Here is a 21445-nt window from a genome sequence, read left to right as displayed (position 1 = left end):
AGATGCAAAAGAATTTTGTCATCATCTATTAATATATTCTCGAGTTTACATTACGTCATGTTGGATGTCTGATGCAAAAGAAAATGTCGTCATTTCTATTTTGTGAGCTTTAGCAAGCGTGGGCGATAATAATTGTTTTCCATGGACCATATGGTTAATTGCACCAAAAATTAGCACTACTACTTATCCAATCCTTTTATCTCATCTCAGAATTTACTTGTTCAATATATAGCTTTATATTGTATATTAACGTCACAAAAAATTTCTTGCTTTCAAAAAAAAAGCAAACAGCAAAATTATTTCAATATTTACCTAAATTTATTCCTGAATGAGCAAATGAAGACATTCAAAAGGACCTAGTTGAAGTAGTCGACGTATTTTAGCAAAAAGAAAAGATAAAAAAAAGGTTTGCAAACGTTGATTTATACTTTGTCGTCTACAACAAAATTTAACAAAATTGATAAGCCATTGCTTGCTTATTCTGTGAGCCAATCACATTATGCACATGACAAGAGCTAGCCAATAGCATTTCTTTAGTCCTATGTACGCGTGATATTTGCAAAACCATGACTTTATCAATTTTGATTCTAAACAAAATTTTGAGTGAAGGATATACAGTTTTTCTATTCGAGAAACGACTTCAATTTTTCATTCATTTTAATGAAAGGTTGTTAACTATACGAAATTTCAAAAGAGCTGGCCAATAGCATTTCTTTAGTCCTATAGATCATGTACGCGTGAGATTTGCAAAAACCATGACTTTATCAATTTTGAATTTTCCAAATAAGTGTGCTGGAAAAGAAAAGCAACTTGTTTGCCAGTCAAATTTTGGGAATTGTTTCAGTGTCAAATATGATATGTTTATAAAAAAGCTCAATTGCTTTACAAACTGCTGTTGTATATTGAAAAATATTTTTATTTAGGCAATTAGCTACTTGGTGCAGTTGAAAGTGATGATCTATGAGTAAAATGCTATAAAACCATTCAAAGCTAAAATATATTCTAGCGAGCCTGTTTTGCAGCAGTTAAGCAAGCTTCAATCATGAATGTTTTTTTTGTTCTTGAGGTTCACAAAGACTATTAGACAAAGAAGTGATTTTTCTATTTAACATTCTTTTCTTCGTCTTTCAGCATTATCCATAAATGACTTAAATCATTTCTTTATAAATGTTTGATAAATGTTTTGCATTCGCCCTTATTGCATTTTATTTTTACCTACATCTGCATTCTGCCATATACGTTTGTATATTGTAATTGTGCCGCCAATCACACGATATAAAAGATCAATATTTTGAAACATTAAGTATAATTATATGCCTAATTTACCATCTTGAGCCTTAGAATCAACTTCAAACGTTCACATCTCCGAAAACTCTTAGTTGTTGAGGTTAACATTTCGTCCCACAGTTGTTCTTTATGCCATGTTTTTTTGTTTAAGATAAAATTGATGATGATGAATTAGTTATATGATCAAAATACAAAACTGTATTATTGCCTCTTCACATACAATGAATTAAAGATGGTACTGTCTTCGGATTTTGTTTAAACTTAGCATATTGTATATTAGCTTCCACTACAACTGGCTCAATAATCTTGTGTCGGGATTAGCAGCCATTCTGCCAGAATGGAGTCAATGATAAGTTAACCACACCTTCCTACAGTTGTAGATTTAATATTTACGGGCTCTCAAAAACCGCTCATCTTCGAAATTAGCCGAAATTCATTCAGAAATAATATATCCCCAAGGAGCAATAACATTGTAAAAAAACGTGTATTTTTGTATTTGAGATGAAGGTTAGCTGAGAAAAACATGTTATGCTTCAGCCCATGTTTAATTAGTAAATAAAATTACCTCAGGGGCTGTTTACATGAGCCCGGTAATCGGGATTAGGCGAGGCGTTAAATGAATTTGAAGTCATTAAAAAGAGCAAAAACTTAAAGCGCAAAACTTACAACCATTTCTTAAGCGTCATAAGTCATTTTAGTTGTATTTTAAAATCAGGCTAAATTTTTTGGTTTTAAATTTAAAGGTTTTCTGAATTTGCAGATTCAGAGCATAGAGAAATTCGTCAACAATTTTTTGTTGTGAAGTATTTAATCTTTTCCATTACCAAAATGATTTAACGCTTTGCTGAATACCGGCTACCGTGCTCATGTAATCATACCCTCGAAACTGAATTGCAATTCGAAAAAAAAAATTCTAATTAATTAAGTTATACGCCTGTCTCAAGAAATTTTGACCATTAATATATTCTTCAGTTACAATGCCGCTATGTTGGAAGTCAAATACAAAAGAATATATCCGTGAGCGAACGTTATTGTGTTTTATTGGCCCTTTGATTGATTGAAATTGAAACCAACAATTCTTGAGTTTTGATTCCGCCATGTTGGATCACAAGAATAGATTATGATTATCAATGCTATTGCACTACTACGTATCCAATCTTCTTATCTCATCTTAGTATTTACTTGTATAATATAAAGTTTTATATGACATATTAACGTCACAGAATATGTCTAATTTAAATGGCGAAATTATTTAAATATTTCCCAGAATTAGCAATTGAAAACTGTTAAAAAGACCTAGTCGAAGCGTTTGACATATTTTAGCGAATTCCATAAGCAAAAATGCTAAAAAAACAATCAAAGATAAAATACATTCTAGTTATTTCGTAGAGCCTGTTTACAACAGTAAAACAAGCTTGCTTGAAAGTTTATTTTTTTGTTCTTGAGGTTACGAAGACAAAAAAGTCAGATTATTCTATGCAATCTTCATTTGTTCTTCTTTCAGCTTATTTAAGTCATATCCTTGTGTTTATCTCAGTGCTAATGATGCATATGTTTCTTGCCTTTCGTTTTGTCTTTGCTTATGCTTATTTCACTCGTGTGAATCACAAATCAAATACTCTACTGAACAAATACTTTTTGGTATCTCGAATCACTTGAATTTCTCCTATTTTTGTTCAGCATTCTCACCAATATACACATTATTTTTCTATCCAATAATCCATAAATCAGAGGATTTAACGAGTGTGAGCCAATAATACGGACGGAAAAAGCAATTTTAAATTAGTTGAGGCATTTGGTGAAAAAGCGTTTTGATTTTAAATTCGTTTGCAGCCAAATAATAAATATGACCGACTGCAAAGCAGAGAACCGTGCAGACGCAAACGAAAAATGTCTTACGATCCTGATTGTGTCTTTGAAGACTTGAGCTGGTGAAGGATTTTAGACGAGACTGTGATGCATTCGAAAATGTTCTTAGTACTTTTCTTTGTTTGCTCAATGTTCTAGCGATTATGGAGTAAGTCACAGACATGAATATTATTGGAAAAATGTAGAAACAGGCATAAAACGCAGACAATTCGTAAATGTAACGAAGGCGTTTAGGATCCATACTCGAGGATGCACTCTCGCATTGTCATTCCAACAGTTGCGACCAAACCAATGATGTACGCTAAACCACAAACGATTTTTATCTTCAGTTGACTGAGAGAAAGTTTCAATGGACAAACTATCGCACGATAACGTAGAACGGAAATGAGCATCATGATACAAACTCCGCTTACTTGAAAGAAAAAATAAATGTCATTTATACTTAAGCAGTTAAACAATATTAAAGCGCTTTTAAGAAAGTTATCCAATATCAAATGGAGAAATATGCTCAACATTGTAAATACGTCACATATCGCGAGATGCAAGACAAGAAAGTAGAAGTTCTTCTTTAACAAACTCTTTCTTTTTAATATCGAAGCGATCACAAGGGTATTTCCAACGATGCCAAATGAAGATATTGCGACAATGAAAAATATAAAAGTTTCCATAGCGATAAGATTGATATATCTGAGCTACTTTCTATGAAGTGCTCTTCTCTCCTATATATTCCACTTTGCAAATGCAATACAGAGCTGTGTGTTCAAGCTTTTCAGTGGAGTCTCAAAACTCGATAAAATTTTGCCTTGTTGCATTTTGTTTCCAACTACATCTGCATTATACGTCCGTATATTGTAATTGTGCTTGAAATGTGCGTTAACATGGACCTATTAAAATTCACAAAAGCTCGTTATAAATTTACATAAGCCAGCGACAAAGAGCGTTATCGCTTTCGCAGTAATTCCTTTTCCAGCGAATAAACGCCGCATCGCAGCTGTGTCAAGCACATTTTCAAAACGAAACAAACGCAAAACCAATTAGGTTTGCCATTCTATAGGACGAGAAGTCATAATTGCACTACTAATTTGGACTAAATTAAAGTATTTAAAACTGTCGATGATCTAACGAATCAAACGTTGAAATTGACAAATTTGCGGCAAGACTTTTTTGCAACAATTTAATTCAATGAAGAATTTATCGCTCACGAAAATGTCTCCATATGTAGAGATTTTCGAATATCTTATATTTAAGGTATTCCGTCTCTACAGGGTGTCTCAAAAACTGCTCATGCAGCCGGCGTTTTACAATTAGCATGATTTAGCAGTAATTGATCTCCAAAATATCTTCAAAGGTATTTGAAAACAATAATACATACGAATTGCGACAACTGTTCATTGCAAGTTTCAAGCACGAAATTCATTTCAATAGCATCTATGCCTCTTTGGGGATTAGAAATTAGCTACTGAATCATGCAAATTCTAAATGTTGGCTGATTTTAAAGATGAGCAGTTCTTCTGAGACGGCTGTAGTTCGCTGAAAATTTTGACGACCATATTCATATATTTGATCGGCGCATTTCACTTGCTGCACCACAGGACATCTAACCTCCTGTTTGCGTTCCTCATACTAAATATTGTCTCGCTGATTGTGTCGGAGATTTACAAAAGAATAAGATAGTTATAAGATAATTTTACGTGTCTAAAAATACATGAAAATAAAAACTACGACTTTGGAAATCGACAGCGAAGTTTAGTGGAATTATTAGTTATTAATTTCGGTTTGGAAAAACGAAAAATGCCGATTTTGGCAGCATTTACACTTTGAGAACTACAAGAATCTTGACTTTTACAAAGATTTTCGGAGACAACACGGAGCACAGCACATTTGCCGCCATTTTGAATTTCTTAAAACGTGTCCTTGAATTGGACATCTACTTGCATCGTTCTTATTGAAGCAATGGTTCTTTTACAGAGTTTTCAGTGGTTTTCAATCACACCCCACTATGTAAGCATTACAATTAATGGCTAGCAGGAATTGGGTATGAAGACGGTAACAAACTGTTCGTTAAAATTGATCTGACATTCAAAGCCACAAAGCCAAAGTCCTAAGTCATGAGCAAAATTCGCGCAGGTTAGTGTACCGCGTGACTAAGACCGTCGTCAAGAGTTGTGGATTAGAAAGAAATAAGGACAACAGCTGAATGATTTTATTTGTCCTACACGGTTGTGCAAAAAATTTCTTTGAATGTAATTTCCACGCATTCTAAAAGATCAACTCGAAAACATTTTCTAACAAAAAGCATTTCAACGTGGTAATGACAAAAGCTTTGAAGAGCCCCTCCCACCTCGCCCCCAAAACAATATCAAACTATCATGGATTCATGATGGTGGACCCCACCCAATCCCTTTCTCCGTAAGACAACGTACGCTACAACAGAAGGTTGTAAACAGAATAAGTTTCCGTTTCAAATAAATTAAACAAGGAATTGATATTTCACTAAAAAGTAGAGTCCTTCATGATTTTTTTTATACACATATTAAATCATTCTTGGTTTGATAAAGCAGCTAATGATTATACAGAGTTATCATTCGGTGGCGAATCTAGGGTAAATCAACACATTATGCCAATCTACAATTGAAAATACTTCGAAAACGACGTTGTTGGTTAGAAATTTCTAAACATAAAAATAATGCCAACGTGACTCATTGTAAATTATTTTTGATTGGAAAAAATACTAACAGTAATATAAATTTCGACCTTTCCAGGTTCGGAACTGTTACCACTTTCTAGCATTCATTATATTATTTGGCCATTTCGAAGAAATTTCGAAACAGCAGATTTCTAATGCAAAATAGTCTGAGCGAGCTTACAAGTTTTTGGGCAAGTTACAAAATCATAAGAATACTTAGGCCATGTGCGAAGCACGTGCGTTTTATATTCACAACCCACACGTGGATTGTATTACCCAACAAGGATAATTGAATTTTTTCCCTCCTTCAGCTTACATCCTGGGAACTTACGTATCATACTTTTCCCACAGCGGCGACCAGTTCTTTCGCCAAAATTGAATTGATTGTCATTTTTTCGCAATTCACCGTAATCCTACTCTCTTTTCCATACTCCTTAAGTTCGACAGTTATCAATACGGGGACCCCGGATGAAGTAGCCGACCCAGAAAACCTATAATAATTAAGCTGCTATTTCTGGGTAATGCCGCTACACTCGCACAACCCAGGATTTTCGACGCGAGCACGCGTTCCTCGCAGTTCTCCTGCGGGATATCCACAGTCAGAGAGCTTTCATTCATACCCGACAACTTCTCTGTGAACGAAGATAATTTAAGGTAAGTCAATATTTCTGTAATAATTTCATTTTACATGCATTTGTATAAGCAAGATAAAAATTTATAACCGCGATACTTACTTTGCAAAGTAAGAAAGTCATTTTCAGTTATCGGCCTCGCGTGAAGCTGTTCTCCCATCGGGCATTTCAACTTGACAGTAAACTTATCGGACTTCGTGCTGGTGAAAAAGAGATCAATTTGAACGCATGATAAAGTTTTGCTGCTAGGTATTCTAAATTATCCTCTTATGTTAAGCTTGGGTGCCTTATATACACAGAGTGGTGCGCTGGGTCTGGAGGGATATGTTGAGTCATATGAGTTATCTGATGTTGAAACTTGAGTTCTTATAAACTCCAGTCTAGTGTCCTCATCAGGAGTGACGTAATGTTGAAACTTGAGTTCTTATAAACTCCAGTCTAGTGTCCTCATGTGAGTGACGTAATGTTGAAACTTGAGTTCTTATAAACTCAAGTCTAGTGTTCTATCAGGTGGTCTTGAGTTCTTATAAACTCCAGTCTAGTGTTCTCATCAGATTGTTGAAACTTGAGTTCTTATAAACTCCAGTCTAGTGTTCTCATCAGGAGTGACGTAATGTTGAAACTTGAGTTCTTATAAACTCCAGTCTAGTGTTCTCATATCCAGGAGTGACGTAATGTTGAAACTTGAGTTCTTATAAACTCCAGTCTAGTGTTCTCATCAGGAGTGACGTAATGTTGAAACTTGAGTTCTTATAAACTCCAGTCCATCATCAAGGTGAGTTGACTAACGTATGATCATCACTTATACATTGACTTGTTTTTATGCTAAATCCAATGACTTCAACGGAAATATTTTGATGATAAAAGATAATTAATAATTGATAAAAACAGTAACGCGACATACCATATCTCAAAACTAACTGGTTGTATAGTATCCTTAAAATCTATCCCCATGCTCACGGTGACTGTAGAACCAATACCGATCGATTCTAAACAAGAGCAAAGCAACCCCATCCCAATTATTATGGGTGGTTTAAATATTTTCTAAGCGACAACTCACCAATCTTAGGAAAATCGGCTATTTTCTGCCGAGTCCCACTTTCTAAGACGAGAAAACAAACAGAGTCTCAGTAAGCACATTTCTACTAACGACTATGACTTACAATGCAATTTACCTTCTCGCCAACGTGAATGTTTTCAACATGAACTGCCGCTGTTAGTAAATGTTACTTCAACGGCGACCATCGTAGTCGAATACAGACACGGACTCCGGGAACTTGTATTGAGCCTGCAATCCACGACCAGCCATCTTATTGAGCAGTTCATAAGTCCTCAATTGGAGAAGTCCGTTACGACCTACATGAGAAAGTCGGCTTGAGGCATGATTTGATCACGTGTCATGTCATGCGCAATTCAAGTAGGCGATTGGCTGTGTTGCTATTCATCTGTAGCCTTTCATTGTTATATCAGTTGAAAAGGACCTCGTCCTTAATCTAGAGCATGCGCATTGAATACTTAAGTCATCGATGTACCTTTTGCACAACCGCAGCAACTCCATTCTGTACGACACCAAGGGAAAGTGTTTTCATATCGTCCACCAGCGAGGGGAAAGAATGTTCTTATGTAGGACCATTTACAACAGGAGCCACAGGAACTATAAAAATATTAAAGTATTTCGTATGAGGAAAAATCAATCGGATTGGTGATTTCAGTGCCACAAGTTAAGCCGTTAAAGAGTGAGCTTACTATCTTCATCAAACGAAAGCAATTGATCAGTTGTTGGTGGCTTAGAAACTCGTTTATTCTTCGGAGCATCATCGGATTTCTTCGTTTCGACCTCAATACAGAATATTGTGATTAATTGTACAGTTCATATGTGAAAAGCTGAATTACAAACAGTGGTATACATATCCTTTGAAAGTGCACAGTAATTTATCTCACTTTTTCGCTGGCGTTTCTTGCGCGTCACTCTCCTGTGACGAATCGCTTTCCGAGGACTCGGCGTCGCTATCCGAAGACTCTTCACTCGTTTTCGACTCGATGCTGCTCTGACTTTCTGATTTTTTCGACTCTTTGCTCTTTCATTCTTTTCCTTTCGTCGTCGCTCTCTTGGCTTTCTGAAAAGCGAAATTGAATGATACAAAACTGAGGAGGGGTATAGAGGAAAATGAAAGGCACGCTTTTAAACGCATGACGTTTGCAAGAGATTTTTATTTATTTATTCCTTAATAAGTCTATATCACATACTATGGAGTAGACTTATGTTTATCCGACAGGAAGCAAACAGATTTTCCTGGGGGTTGCATTAATGTGCTGGCAAAGGTTTCCAGGCCGGGCTTTGCATTGTGAAGTTGTAAATAAGTTAAACCCTTATACTAAGTCTAACTGTTTGTCATTTTCAAGCGCACGATATTATAGTAGCCATTTCAAATTCTGGTGTGTACAGTACGTTCACTGGTACATTTCCACACTGCACCATCATGTAAAAAAAATGAGGTCTTGTCATGAGTAAACTATGTGACCATACATGCCAAAGACAAGGTCAAACTACGAAAACTTGAGGCGGGAACATTGCTTAGTAAATATTTAATCAGAGGAGCCATACAGCAATACACCATTAATGTACTCCCACCATTCGTTGGGAAGGGAGGATTGTTTTCTGTCAATACGTATATTGCCCGAGGAGCAATGCGGCAATACACCATTAATGTACCCCACCATTCGTAGGGAAGGGAGGATTGTTTTCTGTCAATACGTATATTGCCTGAGGAGCCATGCGGCAATACACCATTAATGTACCCCACCATTCGTAGGGAAGGGAGGATTGTTTTCTGTCAATACGTATATTGCCTGAGGAGCCATGCAGCAATACACCATTAATGTACCCCACCATTCGTAGGGAAGGGAGGATTGTTTTCTGTCAATACGTATATTGCCTGAGGAGCCATGCGGCAATACACCATTAATGTACCCCACCATTCGTAGGGAAGGGAGGATTGTTTTCTGTCAATACGTATATTGCCCGAGGAGCCATGCGGCAATACACCATTAATGTAACCCACCATTCGTTGGGAAGGGAGGATTGTTTTCTGTCAATACGTATATTGCCCGAGGAGCCATGCGGCAATACACCATTAATATACCCCACCATTCGTAGGGAAGGGAGGATTGTTTTCTGTCAATACGTATATTGCCTGAGGAGCCATGCAGCAATACACCATTAATGTACCCCACCATTCGTAGGGAAGGGAGGATTGTTTTCTGTCAATACGTATATTGCCCGAGGAGCCATGCGGCAATACACCATCGCGAAAACCCCGGTATGTGTAGGCAAATATTGTGCTGGTAGCGATCTATATTTTCTATGACTGTGAATATAACGGTACTATAGATATCAATTTTAACAGCATACCACGTGATCTCTTACCTGTTTCCGATCCAGGTAAAGACTCCATGCTAGATTTACTGACGCTCTCGCTGCCTTCATCGCTCTCACTTTCACTTCCGCTGCTTCCACTTGAACCGGAGCCTGTGGGAACACGATGCAAAAATAGGCACGCAGTGCGTACAAAAGGGTAGCCTTGCTTAACACAAATGATTTATTCAGCCAAACTGTGCATATTTGGTTATATATATATAAGCTTGAAGATTGGTAACCAAAGCATTATTGTTGAAATTAAATAAACTTAATTACGCGTCCAATAGGAAAAGACTTGGAGGAAGAACGCACCTGATTCAGATTCCGACGCAGAGTCGGATTCAGATTCACTTGAGTAAAATGTAGACTTTTTCTTTGATCTTGACTTCGATTTAGATTTCTCCCACAACGGCTCGACCTACATAAACATATCGATAAAATGTTGAATCACACAATCAAAACATAATCATGGGATATGAACGATCACAAACCTCGACGTTTCTAACAGAGGGATCGGGAGGGACCTCGGGGTATTCGGGAAGTTCTTGATAGCCAGACGCTCGTGCGTTTATGAGATGAGAGAGAGAGCCGACGATGAACTCACCATGACCTTATAGAGAAGAACATTAGCTGCATGGATTGACACTAGATACTACAGCATATACAGAGACCTAAGAGGCAATGCTTGATCTTTCCTAATAAAGATACTAGATACAAGTTTCAACATCACTACTAATGAAGAGAGTAAACTGAGATACATAAAGACTCAGGTTTCAACATCATATCCTTCCTGGTGAGGATACTAGACTAGAATGTAGGACTCAAAATGCAAAATCAAATCACTCCTAATAAAAACACTACACTGAAGAATATATTGGAGTGAAGTCGTAACATCAGATGACTCCTGATGAAGACACTAGACTGGAGTGCACAAGGACTCAAGTTTTAACATCAGATCACTACTAATGAAGACACTAGACTGGAGTGCATAAGGACTCAAGTTTTAACATCAGATCACTACTAATGAAGACACTAGACTGGAGTGCACAAGGACTCAAGTTTTAACATCAGATCACTACTAATGAAGACACTAGACTGGAGTGCACAAGGACTCAAGTTTTAACATCAGATCACTACTAATGAAGACACTAGACTGGAGTGCACAAGGACTCAAGTTTTAACATCAGATCACTACTAATGAAGACACTAGACTGGAGTGCACAAGGACTCAAGTTTTAACATCAGATCACTACTAATGAAGACACTAGACTGGAGTGCACAAGGACTCAAGTTTTAACATCAGATCACTACTAATGAAGACACTGGACTCAAGCATTTAACAGCCTTGACTGAAGACCTTCCTTCACCTTTGAAAGATGACTCTAACACGGGAGGTGGTTTGGAAGCCAGCAATATCTTCTTGGAGTGTTTAACAATCTGTCCCACCTGAAATACACACGAGAACAAATAAATCGACGCCATTGGAACATGTCATTCGAGTGCTATATTATACATTAAACAAAGTATTCGTAAAAAAAGAACCGCTGTCCAAAACAAACCGAAGTTAATAACTGTAAATCACATTCTAATGGCAAAAGTTTCTCCATTTACTATTGGTTTGAAGATGCTAAAATCAAACTTTCGATATTATAATAGTTTAAATTTATAGCTCAAAACCAGTGTAGTAAGGAAGTTCATACTTGGTAAATATGGTATACGGTATAATAATGGTAAATAATTTAATTTCGAAACTTTGGACGACGAAGTTCAAATCTCGATTGGTTCATTAAAATTTCTTTAACGCAATAAAAACAAACAGGAAATATAGATATGTTTCTTATCTAATAAGTGAATGCCTTAGATAAATTATATTAGATAAAATACAACCCAGCCAATGATTGAATATTTGAGATAAAACACAACCTAGCCAATGAGTGAATGTCTTAGATAAAACACAACCTAGCCAATGAGTGAATGTCTTAGATAAAACACAACATAGCCAATGAGTGAATGTTTTAGACAAAATATGACCTAGCTAATGAGTGAATGCTTTAGATAAAACACAACCTAGCCAATGAGTGAATGTTTTAGACAAAATATGACCTAGCTAATGAGTGAATGCTTTAGATAAAACACAACCTAGCCAATGAGTGAATGTTTTAGACAAAATATGACCTAGCCAATGAGTGAATGCTTTAGATAAAACACAACCTAGCCAATGAGTGAATGTTTTAGACAAAATATGACCTAGCTAATGAGTGAATGCTTTAGATAAAACACAACCTAGCCAATGAGTGAATGTTTTAGACAAAATATGACCTAGCTAATGAGTGAATGCTTTAGATAAAACACAACCTAGCCAATGAGTGAATGTTTTAGACAAAATATGACCTAGCCAATGAGTGAATGTTTTAGATAAAACACAACCTAGCCAATGAGTGAATGTTTTAGATAAAACACAGCCTAGCCAATGAGTGAACGTTTGAGATGAAATATAATCTATCCAATAATTCAATGTTTTCGATAAAATATACAATAAAAAAGTTCTAAAATTAAACCTTCTCTCCGGGAAACACAATGGGACGTAAAAATCGCGCTCGATCCCTTATATCGTAGCTCTGGTCATATTTGGCGAGATTTAATACATATTGACACAACTGCTGAGTCTACAGAAATAGAAGTGGTACGCAGCTTAGTAAGTCAAGCTACGACTAGAAGTGTGAAAAAAATAAAAAATATAAACAGTATATTAAGTAAAAAAGTAAATGGTTTGAACCCGGGAGTATCGTTACATGTTTATAAATGTAGATCATCCAGGTTAGTATAGTCCTGAGAAGGACTGTTTTTGTTGTTGTTGACTGACGTTTCGACAACCTTAGCGGTAGTCATCTTCAGAGTCAAATGAGGAGTAAACGTCAGGTTAGCCGTATTTGTTATCTGGTTCTTACGTCATTGTATTGTGTGTACAGGAAATGTGTGGATGTCAATTGTGTATTACCCAATGTGGATTAGTGTGAAGTTTAATGTTTTTAGTTGATCGTTTGTTTGTATTGTGCACCTTACAAACGATTTATTAATAAGTATAAACGTGTTCAGAAATCAGTTGGTAAAAACTTGAAATTTAAGAAAATTTCTAAGTTTGGAAAGGTTCAAAACACAGTCCAACCTGTATTAAGCGCGCCGTATTAAACGGTGGCCGTATTGTACGAATCCAGACTAGAATCCCTCCCCTTCCTCCTCACCCAACCCAGGAATAGATCTCACCATCATGGATGTATTCCTGAGTTGCTGCCAATATATAAATTGATCACCCTAATTCATAATTATAAAGTATTTTCTTCAAGTGGCAAACCTGGTTTGGATTGATTAGAATTAATTTCGCACCAAGATTGATGATTTGTAATTTCACAATATCCTCCTGAAAACAACGGAAAAAAACATTGAAACACTCTTTTAAAAACATTTGTCGAAAACATGAAGAAATTTCGAGACAAGTTATGCCGAAATGTTGAAATCCATAACTCACAAACCTCCTTTGTGAATGACTTCGCGGCTATTCTCAGTACATCCGGGGCAACTTTTGGAACACGTTCCGCATATTCACCGACGAGCCAAATGATACTGGCACGAGCCATGGGAACCTGCGTGGAACATGGGGAGTAATGTCTTGAAGATTGGGAATAATGCTTGGAAGATAGAGAGTAAAGCTTGGAAGATAGGGAGTAATGCTTGGAAGATAGAGAGTAATGCTTGGAAGATAAGGAGTAATGCTTGGAAGATTGGGAGTAATGCTTGGAAGATAGGAGTATTGCTTGGAAGATAGAGAGTAATGCTTGGAAGATCGGGAGTAATGCTTGGAAGATTGGCAATATTGCTTGGAAGATTGGGAATAATGCTTGGAAGATAGGAGTCATGCTTGGAAGATAGGGAGTAATGCTTGGAAGATTGGGAATAATGCTTGGAAGATAGGGAGTAATGATTGGAAGATAGGGAGTAATGATTGGAACAAAGGGAGTTATGCAAATTATAAAGATTACATACCGTAATTTTATTCAGTATTTTCGTCATTTGTATGATTATTTGAGATTTATCTTTATGCTAAAAGAAATGAATAACAGCCATCCATCATAATACGTACGTTTATCGCAATCAAGATAAAGACAACGACAAAATTACCTTTAATTGTAATAATTTTTTTATCATTACAACGCTTTCAGCCACCACCGTTTCTAAAGTAAAGAAATTGACGTCTGACATGTATACATCAACTTCAACAAGATAAATTTTCATTCATTTGTAAATCTAAATGAGGATCCAAGGATAGTGCAGAGTTTAAAAAGACACACTACATTTTGACTCGTAATTTCAATTAACCATAACATGTTTTGCACATTTATTTGATTACGGTATCAACTTCCATTTCATTTATATTACTAGGCCTTTAATGACCGAGCGCGAGGTCTTTACGGAGAAATAACGGACCGAGGTCTTTTTGTACAGACCGAGCCCGTAGGGCGAAGTTTGTACAAAAAGACTGAGGTTCGATATTTCTCAGTAAAGACCGAGAAAGCGAGGTTATTAAAAGGATTATTATATGGCATTATTTGACCTGAAACGAAGCTTGCTTTCTTTCTCGTCTTTACTGTTTTTACCCGTCGGCTTTCACTTTTCTAGTTTTCGTCCATAAAAAATAAATCGTTTCAAATTGTATCCTCTGGATAGTTTAACTGTTTTCCAAGTATTTTTCCTTCGAATCTCATTCGTAAATGTTTTTTTGTTTCGTTTATTTTGCGTTTTGCTGTTTGCATTACGAAGTTTGTTTACACTTGACTGTTAAATTACGCGTTTATGGACCTTGGTCCATTACGGGAAAATAATGGACCAGCAAAAATGTTTCTGAGCCAATCAAAGCGCGCCATTTTGCCATACAACAATGCTTTTAATAATAATAACGTTATTATGCATTGTTGGAGATTTGCATCCGTAAATTTCATTATGAAATCAGCAAGCCCATTGCCAAACGTAAAAATAGTGTAAAAAACACTTGGTATAAAATGAAAAAGCGAAAATCCAAGTTTTAAAGATCTCGCGTTGGCCTGTGCGTGCATTACAATACCAATTTTGCTTCAGGGTGATTATAGTTTTTGTGAACAAGGCCTGCTTTGAAGGATATTTAACAGCAATTCCCAAGATCGGTTAAGAAGGTATTTGTAACTTACTATTCCTATTGCATAGATAGCAGTTAACCTGATCAGTTAAACAGGTATTGTTATAACTTACCTTCCTATTGGATAGCAATCTAACTCGACCGGTTAAACAGGTATCTGCAACTTTCCATTCCTATTGGATAGCAGTCTAACTAGACCGGTTAAACAGGTATCTGTAACTTCGGGAATGTTCGATGCACAACGGCCAATGGCTTGTATCGTCGACGCAACGAACTCTTTGTCCGAATTGTTGATGTAATTCTGCAACGAGAACGATGAGATGTAAAAAAGGCCAAAATGGGGCAACTACGTATGAAGAGGATAAAAGTATATATGATAAGGGTAACTAGGTTTTGTTTATTTGATCTTCCGTAATTACAGTGCTCGATGCGTTACAGCGGAGCATAATTATATTGTTAAGAAGAAAATTCATAAAACTACAATTTCATCTCGACTAGCCTGTTTCGTGATTTCTCACTCTTCAGGAGATAATAATAAATGCATGTGTCTAACTATATATACAAGAGGAAGTTAGGGTAAAAATTAAGGTAGAACTACATACAAGCTAGGTGTACGATTACAAATTACATTAAAGTGCCTTGAGTCTATGGCGACAAGAGGAGACAAGTTCGTTACGTTTGTTGAGAGATGATAGTTGTGGTTGGTAGGTGATAAAGGATTTTTCTTTCAGGCATAGGTTGCATCTTTTGTTGGCGCTGTTGTACGGTTTGCTGTGAGTAATGATGTTCCATGAGATATCGTGAGCGATGTTGTTGTCTTTAAGTGTCCATATGTGTTTACTGAGTTTGGTTAAGTTTCTTAGTTTTTGTGGCGGAAAGAGGCAGTGGGGTTCCTGTGTCGAGTTTTAAATTCCTTTTCTGTAAGTCCGATGTAGGTCTTAGTTGTGTTAGTGTCCAAACGTTTAACAGTTGCTTGGTAGATGACAGATGATTGTAGGCAGTTTCCGTTAAGTGGGCAGTTTTGTTTCTGTCGGCAGTTGCATGTTTTAGTTTTTTTGTCATTGATGGTGTCATTAGTACTGTCAGGTGCTCTCACCTGATAAGGGTAACTATGTATTTTGAAGGATAAAGGGCAGCTATGTATGTTCGTGCAATTAGGGTAACTATGTATTTTAAAGGATAAAGGGCAGCTATGTATGTTCGTGCAATTAAGGGTAACTGTGTGTGAAGAGATTAACCACTATATATGATGAGGATCAATTTTAAAGAGAGAAAAGTTTTAAGGTAAAGGAACTCTGTGGGAGGTGACGCAGAAACAAGAGGTTATTGACGAACAAATATTGTAGCTCTTCAAACTATAACTGCAACTATACAAAGTAACGTTCAGAAAATACACAAATATCTTCAATATGACAGACAAGTTTTCATCTCGATGAAGAATATTTAAAATTTCAAAATGGGCAATTTCTTGAAACATCTCAACAAAAAAATATTACCTGAAATTCCCGCAATAGCAACGTTATATTACTTTCCGAAGCGATGTTCGTCATTATTTCAAGCTAAAAAAATACAAAATACCGTTGAATCTTCAAGATTATTCTCATGTTAAACACAGATACACGTGTATATTACATAAATTTTTTATCGTCTACAACAACTGTCATGGACTCTCTTTTTAACATAAATGTCTGCATGCTTAGTTTTGGATTCATTGAAGTTTTTGTGGTAGATAAATAAGGGAATGTACGTTCAATCGTTTCCTAATGAGAATAATTCGTAACTTCCATTTATTTTCACTAAAAATTAAAACTTCCTTTAAGGGGCTGTTTACATGAGCCCTACAGGGAAGGTTGGCCCTTCCGAGATCTCGCGTGCAGTTAAATTTCCACATAAAATCACTCTTCGTTTACATGAGAGGTAGGCCAGCCTTACCAGCCGAGATCTTGCTATTGTTTACCCGAAATCTCGCCATGTAGGGCTGAGAATGTCAATGTAAACGCATTCAGCAGGGCTAGCCCTTCCTGTAGGGCTGAAAATTGAAAGGATTTTCATGCCTGCGATAAGGCATCGCTTTTCAGCAATGGCGACAACAAAATGCATCAACGACGTAAAAAAGCGTAAAAAATCAAAAGACGACAACTATATTGGTTTGTTTTCAGCTATTTTGTATTTTAGCGCCGAAATTCGCAGTTCAAACAGAGCTCTTGATGTATGGCTAGAATTTGCATGTAAAAGAAAGGTAGAATACAGCCCTACAAAGAAGGCTAGCCCTTTCCGTAGGGCTCATGTAAACAGCCCCTAAGTAGGGGACCACTTTACTAAACAATACAATAGTTTTAACAAAGTACAAGCAGGTTTGCGGTACAACAACGAAATAAAACATGATTCAAAAATCCAGAAAACGGCCAAGCATAAATTATTCAATGTGTGTACATATCGCCAAAACTTTAATAACTCCACAAGTAAGCATGTCAAGATTAGCGTTAAAAACAAAGTCAAATGCGGAAGATTGATTGTTCAAAGACAAGAAAAAATCGTGTCAAGGGCACTTAAGCAGATCAAGTTAACGTACATCAGAGATCAGAAGTAAAATACATAAAGTCTGATATAGACATGTAGTCAATCGTCACCTGCTTACCTTAAATGTTTTGATATATTTTGAGTCGTTGGAATGAACGAAGAAACTTTTCAGATGCGCTTCAAACATTCCCTAGAAGATTTACAAATAAGGAAATTGCTTTAAACGACAGAAATTAAACCAATTTAGGCACATGCAACCAATGCAACGAAAGACACGGAAATCAAATGAAAATCACCTTCCTTGTCGATGATAATGTTGCTATATTGCTAAGAACGACATATTGAACTTCTCTAAAGAAAAAACCATCCAGTATCATCAAAGAGGTCAGTGCCAAGTATTATTGACGACCAACGAAATCTGAGAGAACTGTTTTTGTTCAATTATTGTGTAACTATACATTTGAATTAAAAAATAAAAGATATTTACTGTGTTTGTACTAGCTTATATGCAAACCGAGGAGACCTTTGGGAGAACTTGAAAACAGATCAGTGCAAAACCGAGATCGAAAGTCGTGAGTTTTCTCCTGCTCACGAGTTCTCACTAACCCCTCAAAGGTTTGCATAAGCCAGTGCCAACACGTAAAACATCGTTTATTTCTTTTATAAAATAACAATAATGCGAAAAAGACAAATTTGAAACAAACGCTTTGACCTTTCCTCTAACATGTATTATGATTGATTTGTAAAATTTCTTTGATGCATTTAGTTGATTAAGCTCAGATCGGTTTGCATAGGCAAATGGAAATTCACTTCTACACCAATCAGCGTACGCGTTTTATTGTATTTATTCTATAATGATTAATATGAGAGCTAAGTGATTGTGAAAGTTTGAGAATGTTTGAATTTAAATGTAGAATATCACTGGTCGACAAAGATGCGTGGAAAGATCAACAAAACGATGCGCATTGCATATTTGGTCAGGATACTTAGATCGGCGAAAAATAATAATCAGCTCGAGCAATGCAAAAAAAAATAAACTTGAGTTTGTTGAAATAAGTCATTGATTTGAGGAGTAACTTACGAAGACTGGAAACTAGTTAGCTATATCTACGGACTTACGCAAAATAAGGCGCGTCAACGCATTGTGCGTCAATCAAAGTCTGGCAGCCATTTTGTGGGTCGAGAAAATGGAGGATTTTGTTATTGTACAAATGCAACTTAGAACAAACGATAATACGTAATTACTGTAAAATAGAGTTTTTAAGTAAATTTGAAAACTTGTGATATGAAATGGCGTCTTTGCCTACGCGTGGACGGCCAAAATTTGATGTTCAATAACATCGGATTCGTTTACGGATGGACGTATGTATACAAAGAGTGGTTAAAACAAAAAAAACTTTGCTGGATGGGCAGAACAGACGCACAGTGAATTTACTTCTCCTTTACATGAAATCTTGGGTGAAAAGAAACGTGTAGTTTGTCCTACACCAATAATATCCCCATCAAATGTTTATGGATGAAGATCGTCCAGGTTAGTTGAGTCCTGAGATGGAATGTTGGTATTGATGTTGACTGACGTTATGACAACCTTAGTGGTAGTCATCTTCTGAGTCAAGGGAGGAGTAAACGTAAGTTGTCGAAACGTCAGTCTACATTAACAACAACAGCCTTTCTCGGGACTCAACTAACCTGGACGATCTACAACCACAAACATGTGATGGGGATATTATTTTACCATTTACTTTAATATCTATCCACAAACCATTTACTTTAATATCTTCATCAATACCAAAAAGTAACGATGTAAACATAAATAAATGCGCGCAATGCATGTTGGTTGAGACGTTTTTTAATGTACACGTGATTTAAACTGCACAAACCTGTGTCCTTTGAGAAGCCTTACGAGCGCTCTCGTTACAACTCCAACTTCACAAGCAGGGGCACAATGATGATAGAGTCGAGCGACAGCCAATACAACCTAAAAATCACGTGAAAGACAAACGGTTTTATTAGTTTTAAAACTGGTGAAAGGTCAAGTTAAAAAAGTACCGCTGGTATAAAAATCGTTTGAGCAACTCGATGATTTAGAACCCAGTCCTCTAGATGTCTAACTACCGTGTCAAGGTGAGGTAAGGACGCCATCTTCAAAGGTGGCAAAATACAAAACTCGAGTTGAAAAAATATTTAAAAGAAAGTTTGAAAAACCAATCTTATCAAACATTCTAAACATCAAACCAGGACTAACAACTCTGTAACTGTACATATCAACACAGGAAAAGCAGACATTAGTCGTAAATATCGTCAGTTTTGCCACCTTTCAAGATGGCGGCTTGCCTCACTTGTAACTAAAAAATTTGGGGGGAATCATATATTTGGTATATTGGATTCTAGGTCATTGAGGCATCTCAATGAGCAAATATGATGCTTGAATAGCCTGTAGCAATTAGCAAAGATAGCAGAAACACAAAGCAATACAGAGGTCTCGATCCGTGTAAATTGTTGTCGACCTTTCGTCAACAAAGTTCTCTATTTGTGGCAAAAGAGTACATAAAATGCATTTGCACTACAAAAGTGATGAACTGATCAATTGATATGCATTGCAGAAGAGTGGGATGGGGAAGAAGTCGATTCTTTTGTTTTAACAATAAAAGGAAGCATACATAGTGGATATTATCACTATCTTCAAAAAAACTACACCACGTAATACTCTTGGGGAAAATCAATATCAAACACTTATATGTATATTACACTGGATAACGCATCCATGTATAAAATATAGTAAGATAATTGAAGCCGGAGTTGGATCATCTGATTATGACCTTCGCGGGGGTATCGGTCCCACTTTACTATACTTTTGTATTACAAAATCACAGTTTTGGCGTTCTTGCTTCAATTTTCGCAAGAGATGCGTTATCAAGTTTAATATTCATATCAGTGATATCAAACAGCACTATGGATAAAAATAACACCGCAAAAGCCCACAGTATCAAAGTATTCCAATAATGGCCGCGACTATTCAACTTACAGCAGAATTCCGGCTTTGCAGCAATGGCTTGGTGACACGCAAAATGAGGCGATGATCAGGATCCATTATGTATGGTTTCTTTTTATCACTTTTGTCATTCTTATCTTCTTCGTCGTCCTCGCTCTCTTGGGAACTTGGATAAAACTGTTCGTTTTCCGGTTCCTTAAAAAATAATGCATTTGAAATCTTTCGAGACCCGATAAAAAATGTTTCCAACACGCTCTTCCATATAGAAGGGTCAATATTGTTTTTAGCTCACTTCTTTCTGAAGTTCGCATGCAAAAAAGTGGAAGCACCATAGTTGCGTTCTTTTCCTCCATGGAAAATATTTTCAAAACATTTACGTGAAGTCGAACAGCAGTTTAAAAGACACAAGACGCCTATCAGGTGTTCACAAGGGCTTCGAGAACAGAGTTTGGTTTTGTGCTTATTATATTAGTTGCTAATAACACAACAAAATTCACGGCAATGCAATCTCACATTTCGCAATATATTAGCGTGTCAAACATGTTTCATTTTACGCGTCATTAGTGACATTCACGCATGAAACGATCCAAGAAACATTTTGATTGGCTCACGGACTTCGTGTCAGTCACGCGTGAATCGTCTTACCTCCCGACAGCATGGGAAAATCCGATTTTTTAACGCTAGTAATGAACAAAAAAGTGGAAGCAAAACAATTGGCCAACAACGCTGAACCACAGTATATTGAATATACAGTAGAGCCACTAAATCCAATTTTTTTGTGCGACGCATATCTTATTACGCATGTGATTACCATAGTGGCAACCGTTCGATTTTGCAATAGAAACGATGAAACGGCTAACGGCAGTCAGTAATC

At 36.5% G+C, this 21445-nt stretch overlaps 1 protein-coding gene and 1 long non-coding RNA gene across 2 annotated transcripts; both read right to left on the bottom strand.

Annotated features, from left to right (window-relative positions):
- Window positions 1-4020: 4020 nt before the first annotated feature.
- Window positions 4021-20924, bottom strand: LOC124456629 (AP-3 complex subunit beta-1-like). Its single transcript, XM_047007025.1, is given in 25 exon segments — window positions 4021-4040; window positions 6174-6346; window positions 6349-6474; window positions 6577-6674; window positions 7379-7463; window positions 7535-7576; window positions 7711-7830; window positions 8007-8128; window positions 8501-8591; window positions 9902-10003; window positions 10205-10310; window positions 10384-10502; window positions 11260-11338; window positions 12451-12558; window positions 13245-13310; window positions 13423-13533; window positions 13934-13990; window positions 14069-14121; window positions 15228-15360; window positions 16556-16618; window positions 17698-17769; window positions 17876-17930; window positions 19460-19557; window positions 20605-20766; window positions 20901-20924. Coding segments are annotated over 24 exon segments (2262 nt in total). The 3' UTR covers window positions 4021-4040; window positions 6174-6176.
- LOC124456647 lies at window positions 8097-8434 on the bottom strand. Its single transcript, XR_006952366.1, has 3 exons — window positions 8416-8434; window positions 8221-8311; window positions 8097-8128 (listed from the first exon to the last, which is right to left on the bottom strand). It is a non-coding gene; the product is annotated as an uncharacterized LOC124456647 (long non-coding RNA).
- Window positions 20925-21445: the final 521 nt, after the last annotated feature.

The sequence above is a fragment of the Xenia sp. Carnegie-2017 genome, unplaced genomic scaffold (genome assembly GCF_021976095.1).
Source record: "Xenia sp. Carnegie-2017 unplaced genomic scaffold, XeniaSp_v1 HiC_scaffold_58, whole genome shotgun sequence".
NCBI lineage: Eukaryota > Metazoa > Cnidaria > Anthozoa > Malacalcyonacea > Xeniidae > Xenia > Xenia sp. Carnegie-2017.
This window is presented reverse-complemented; position numbering and strand designations above follow the sequence as displayed.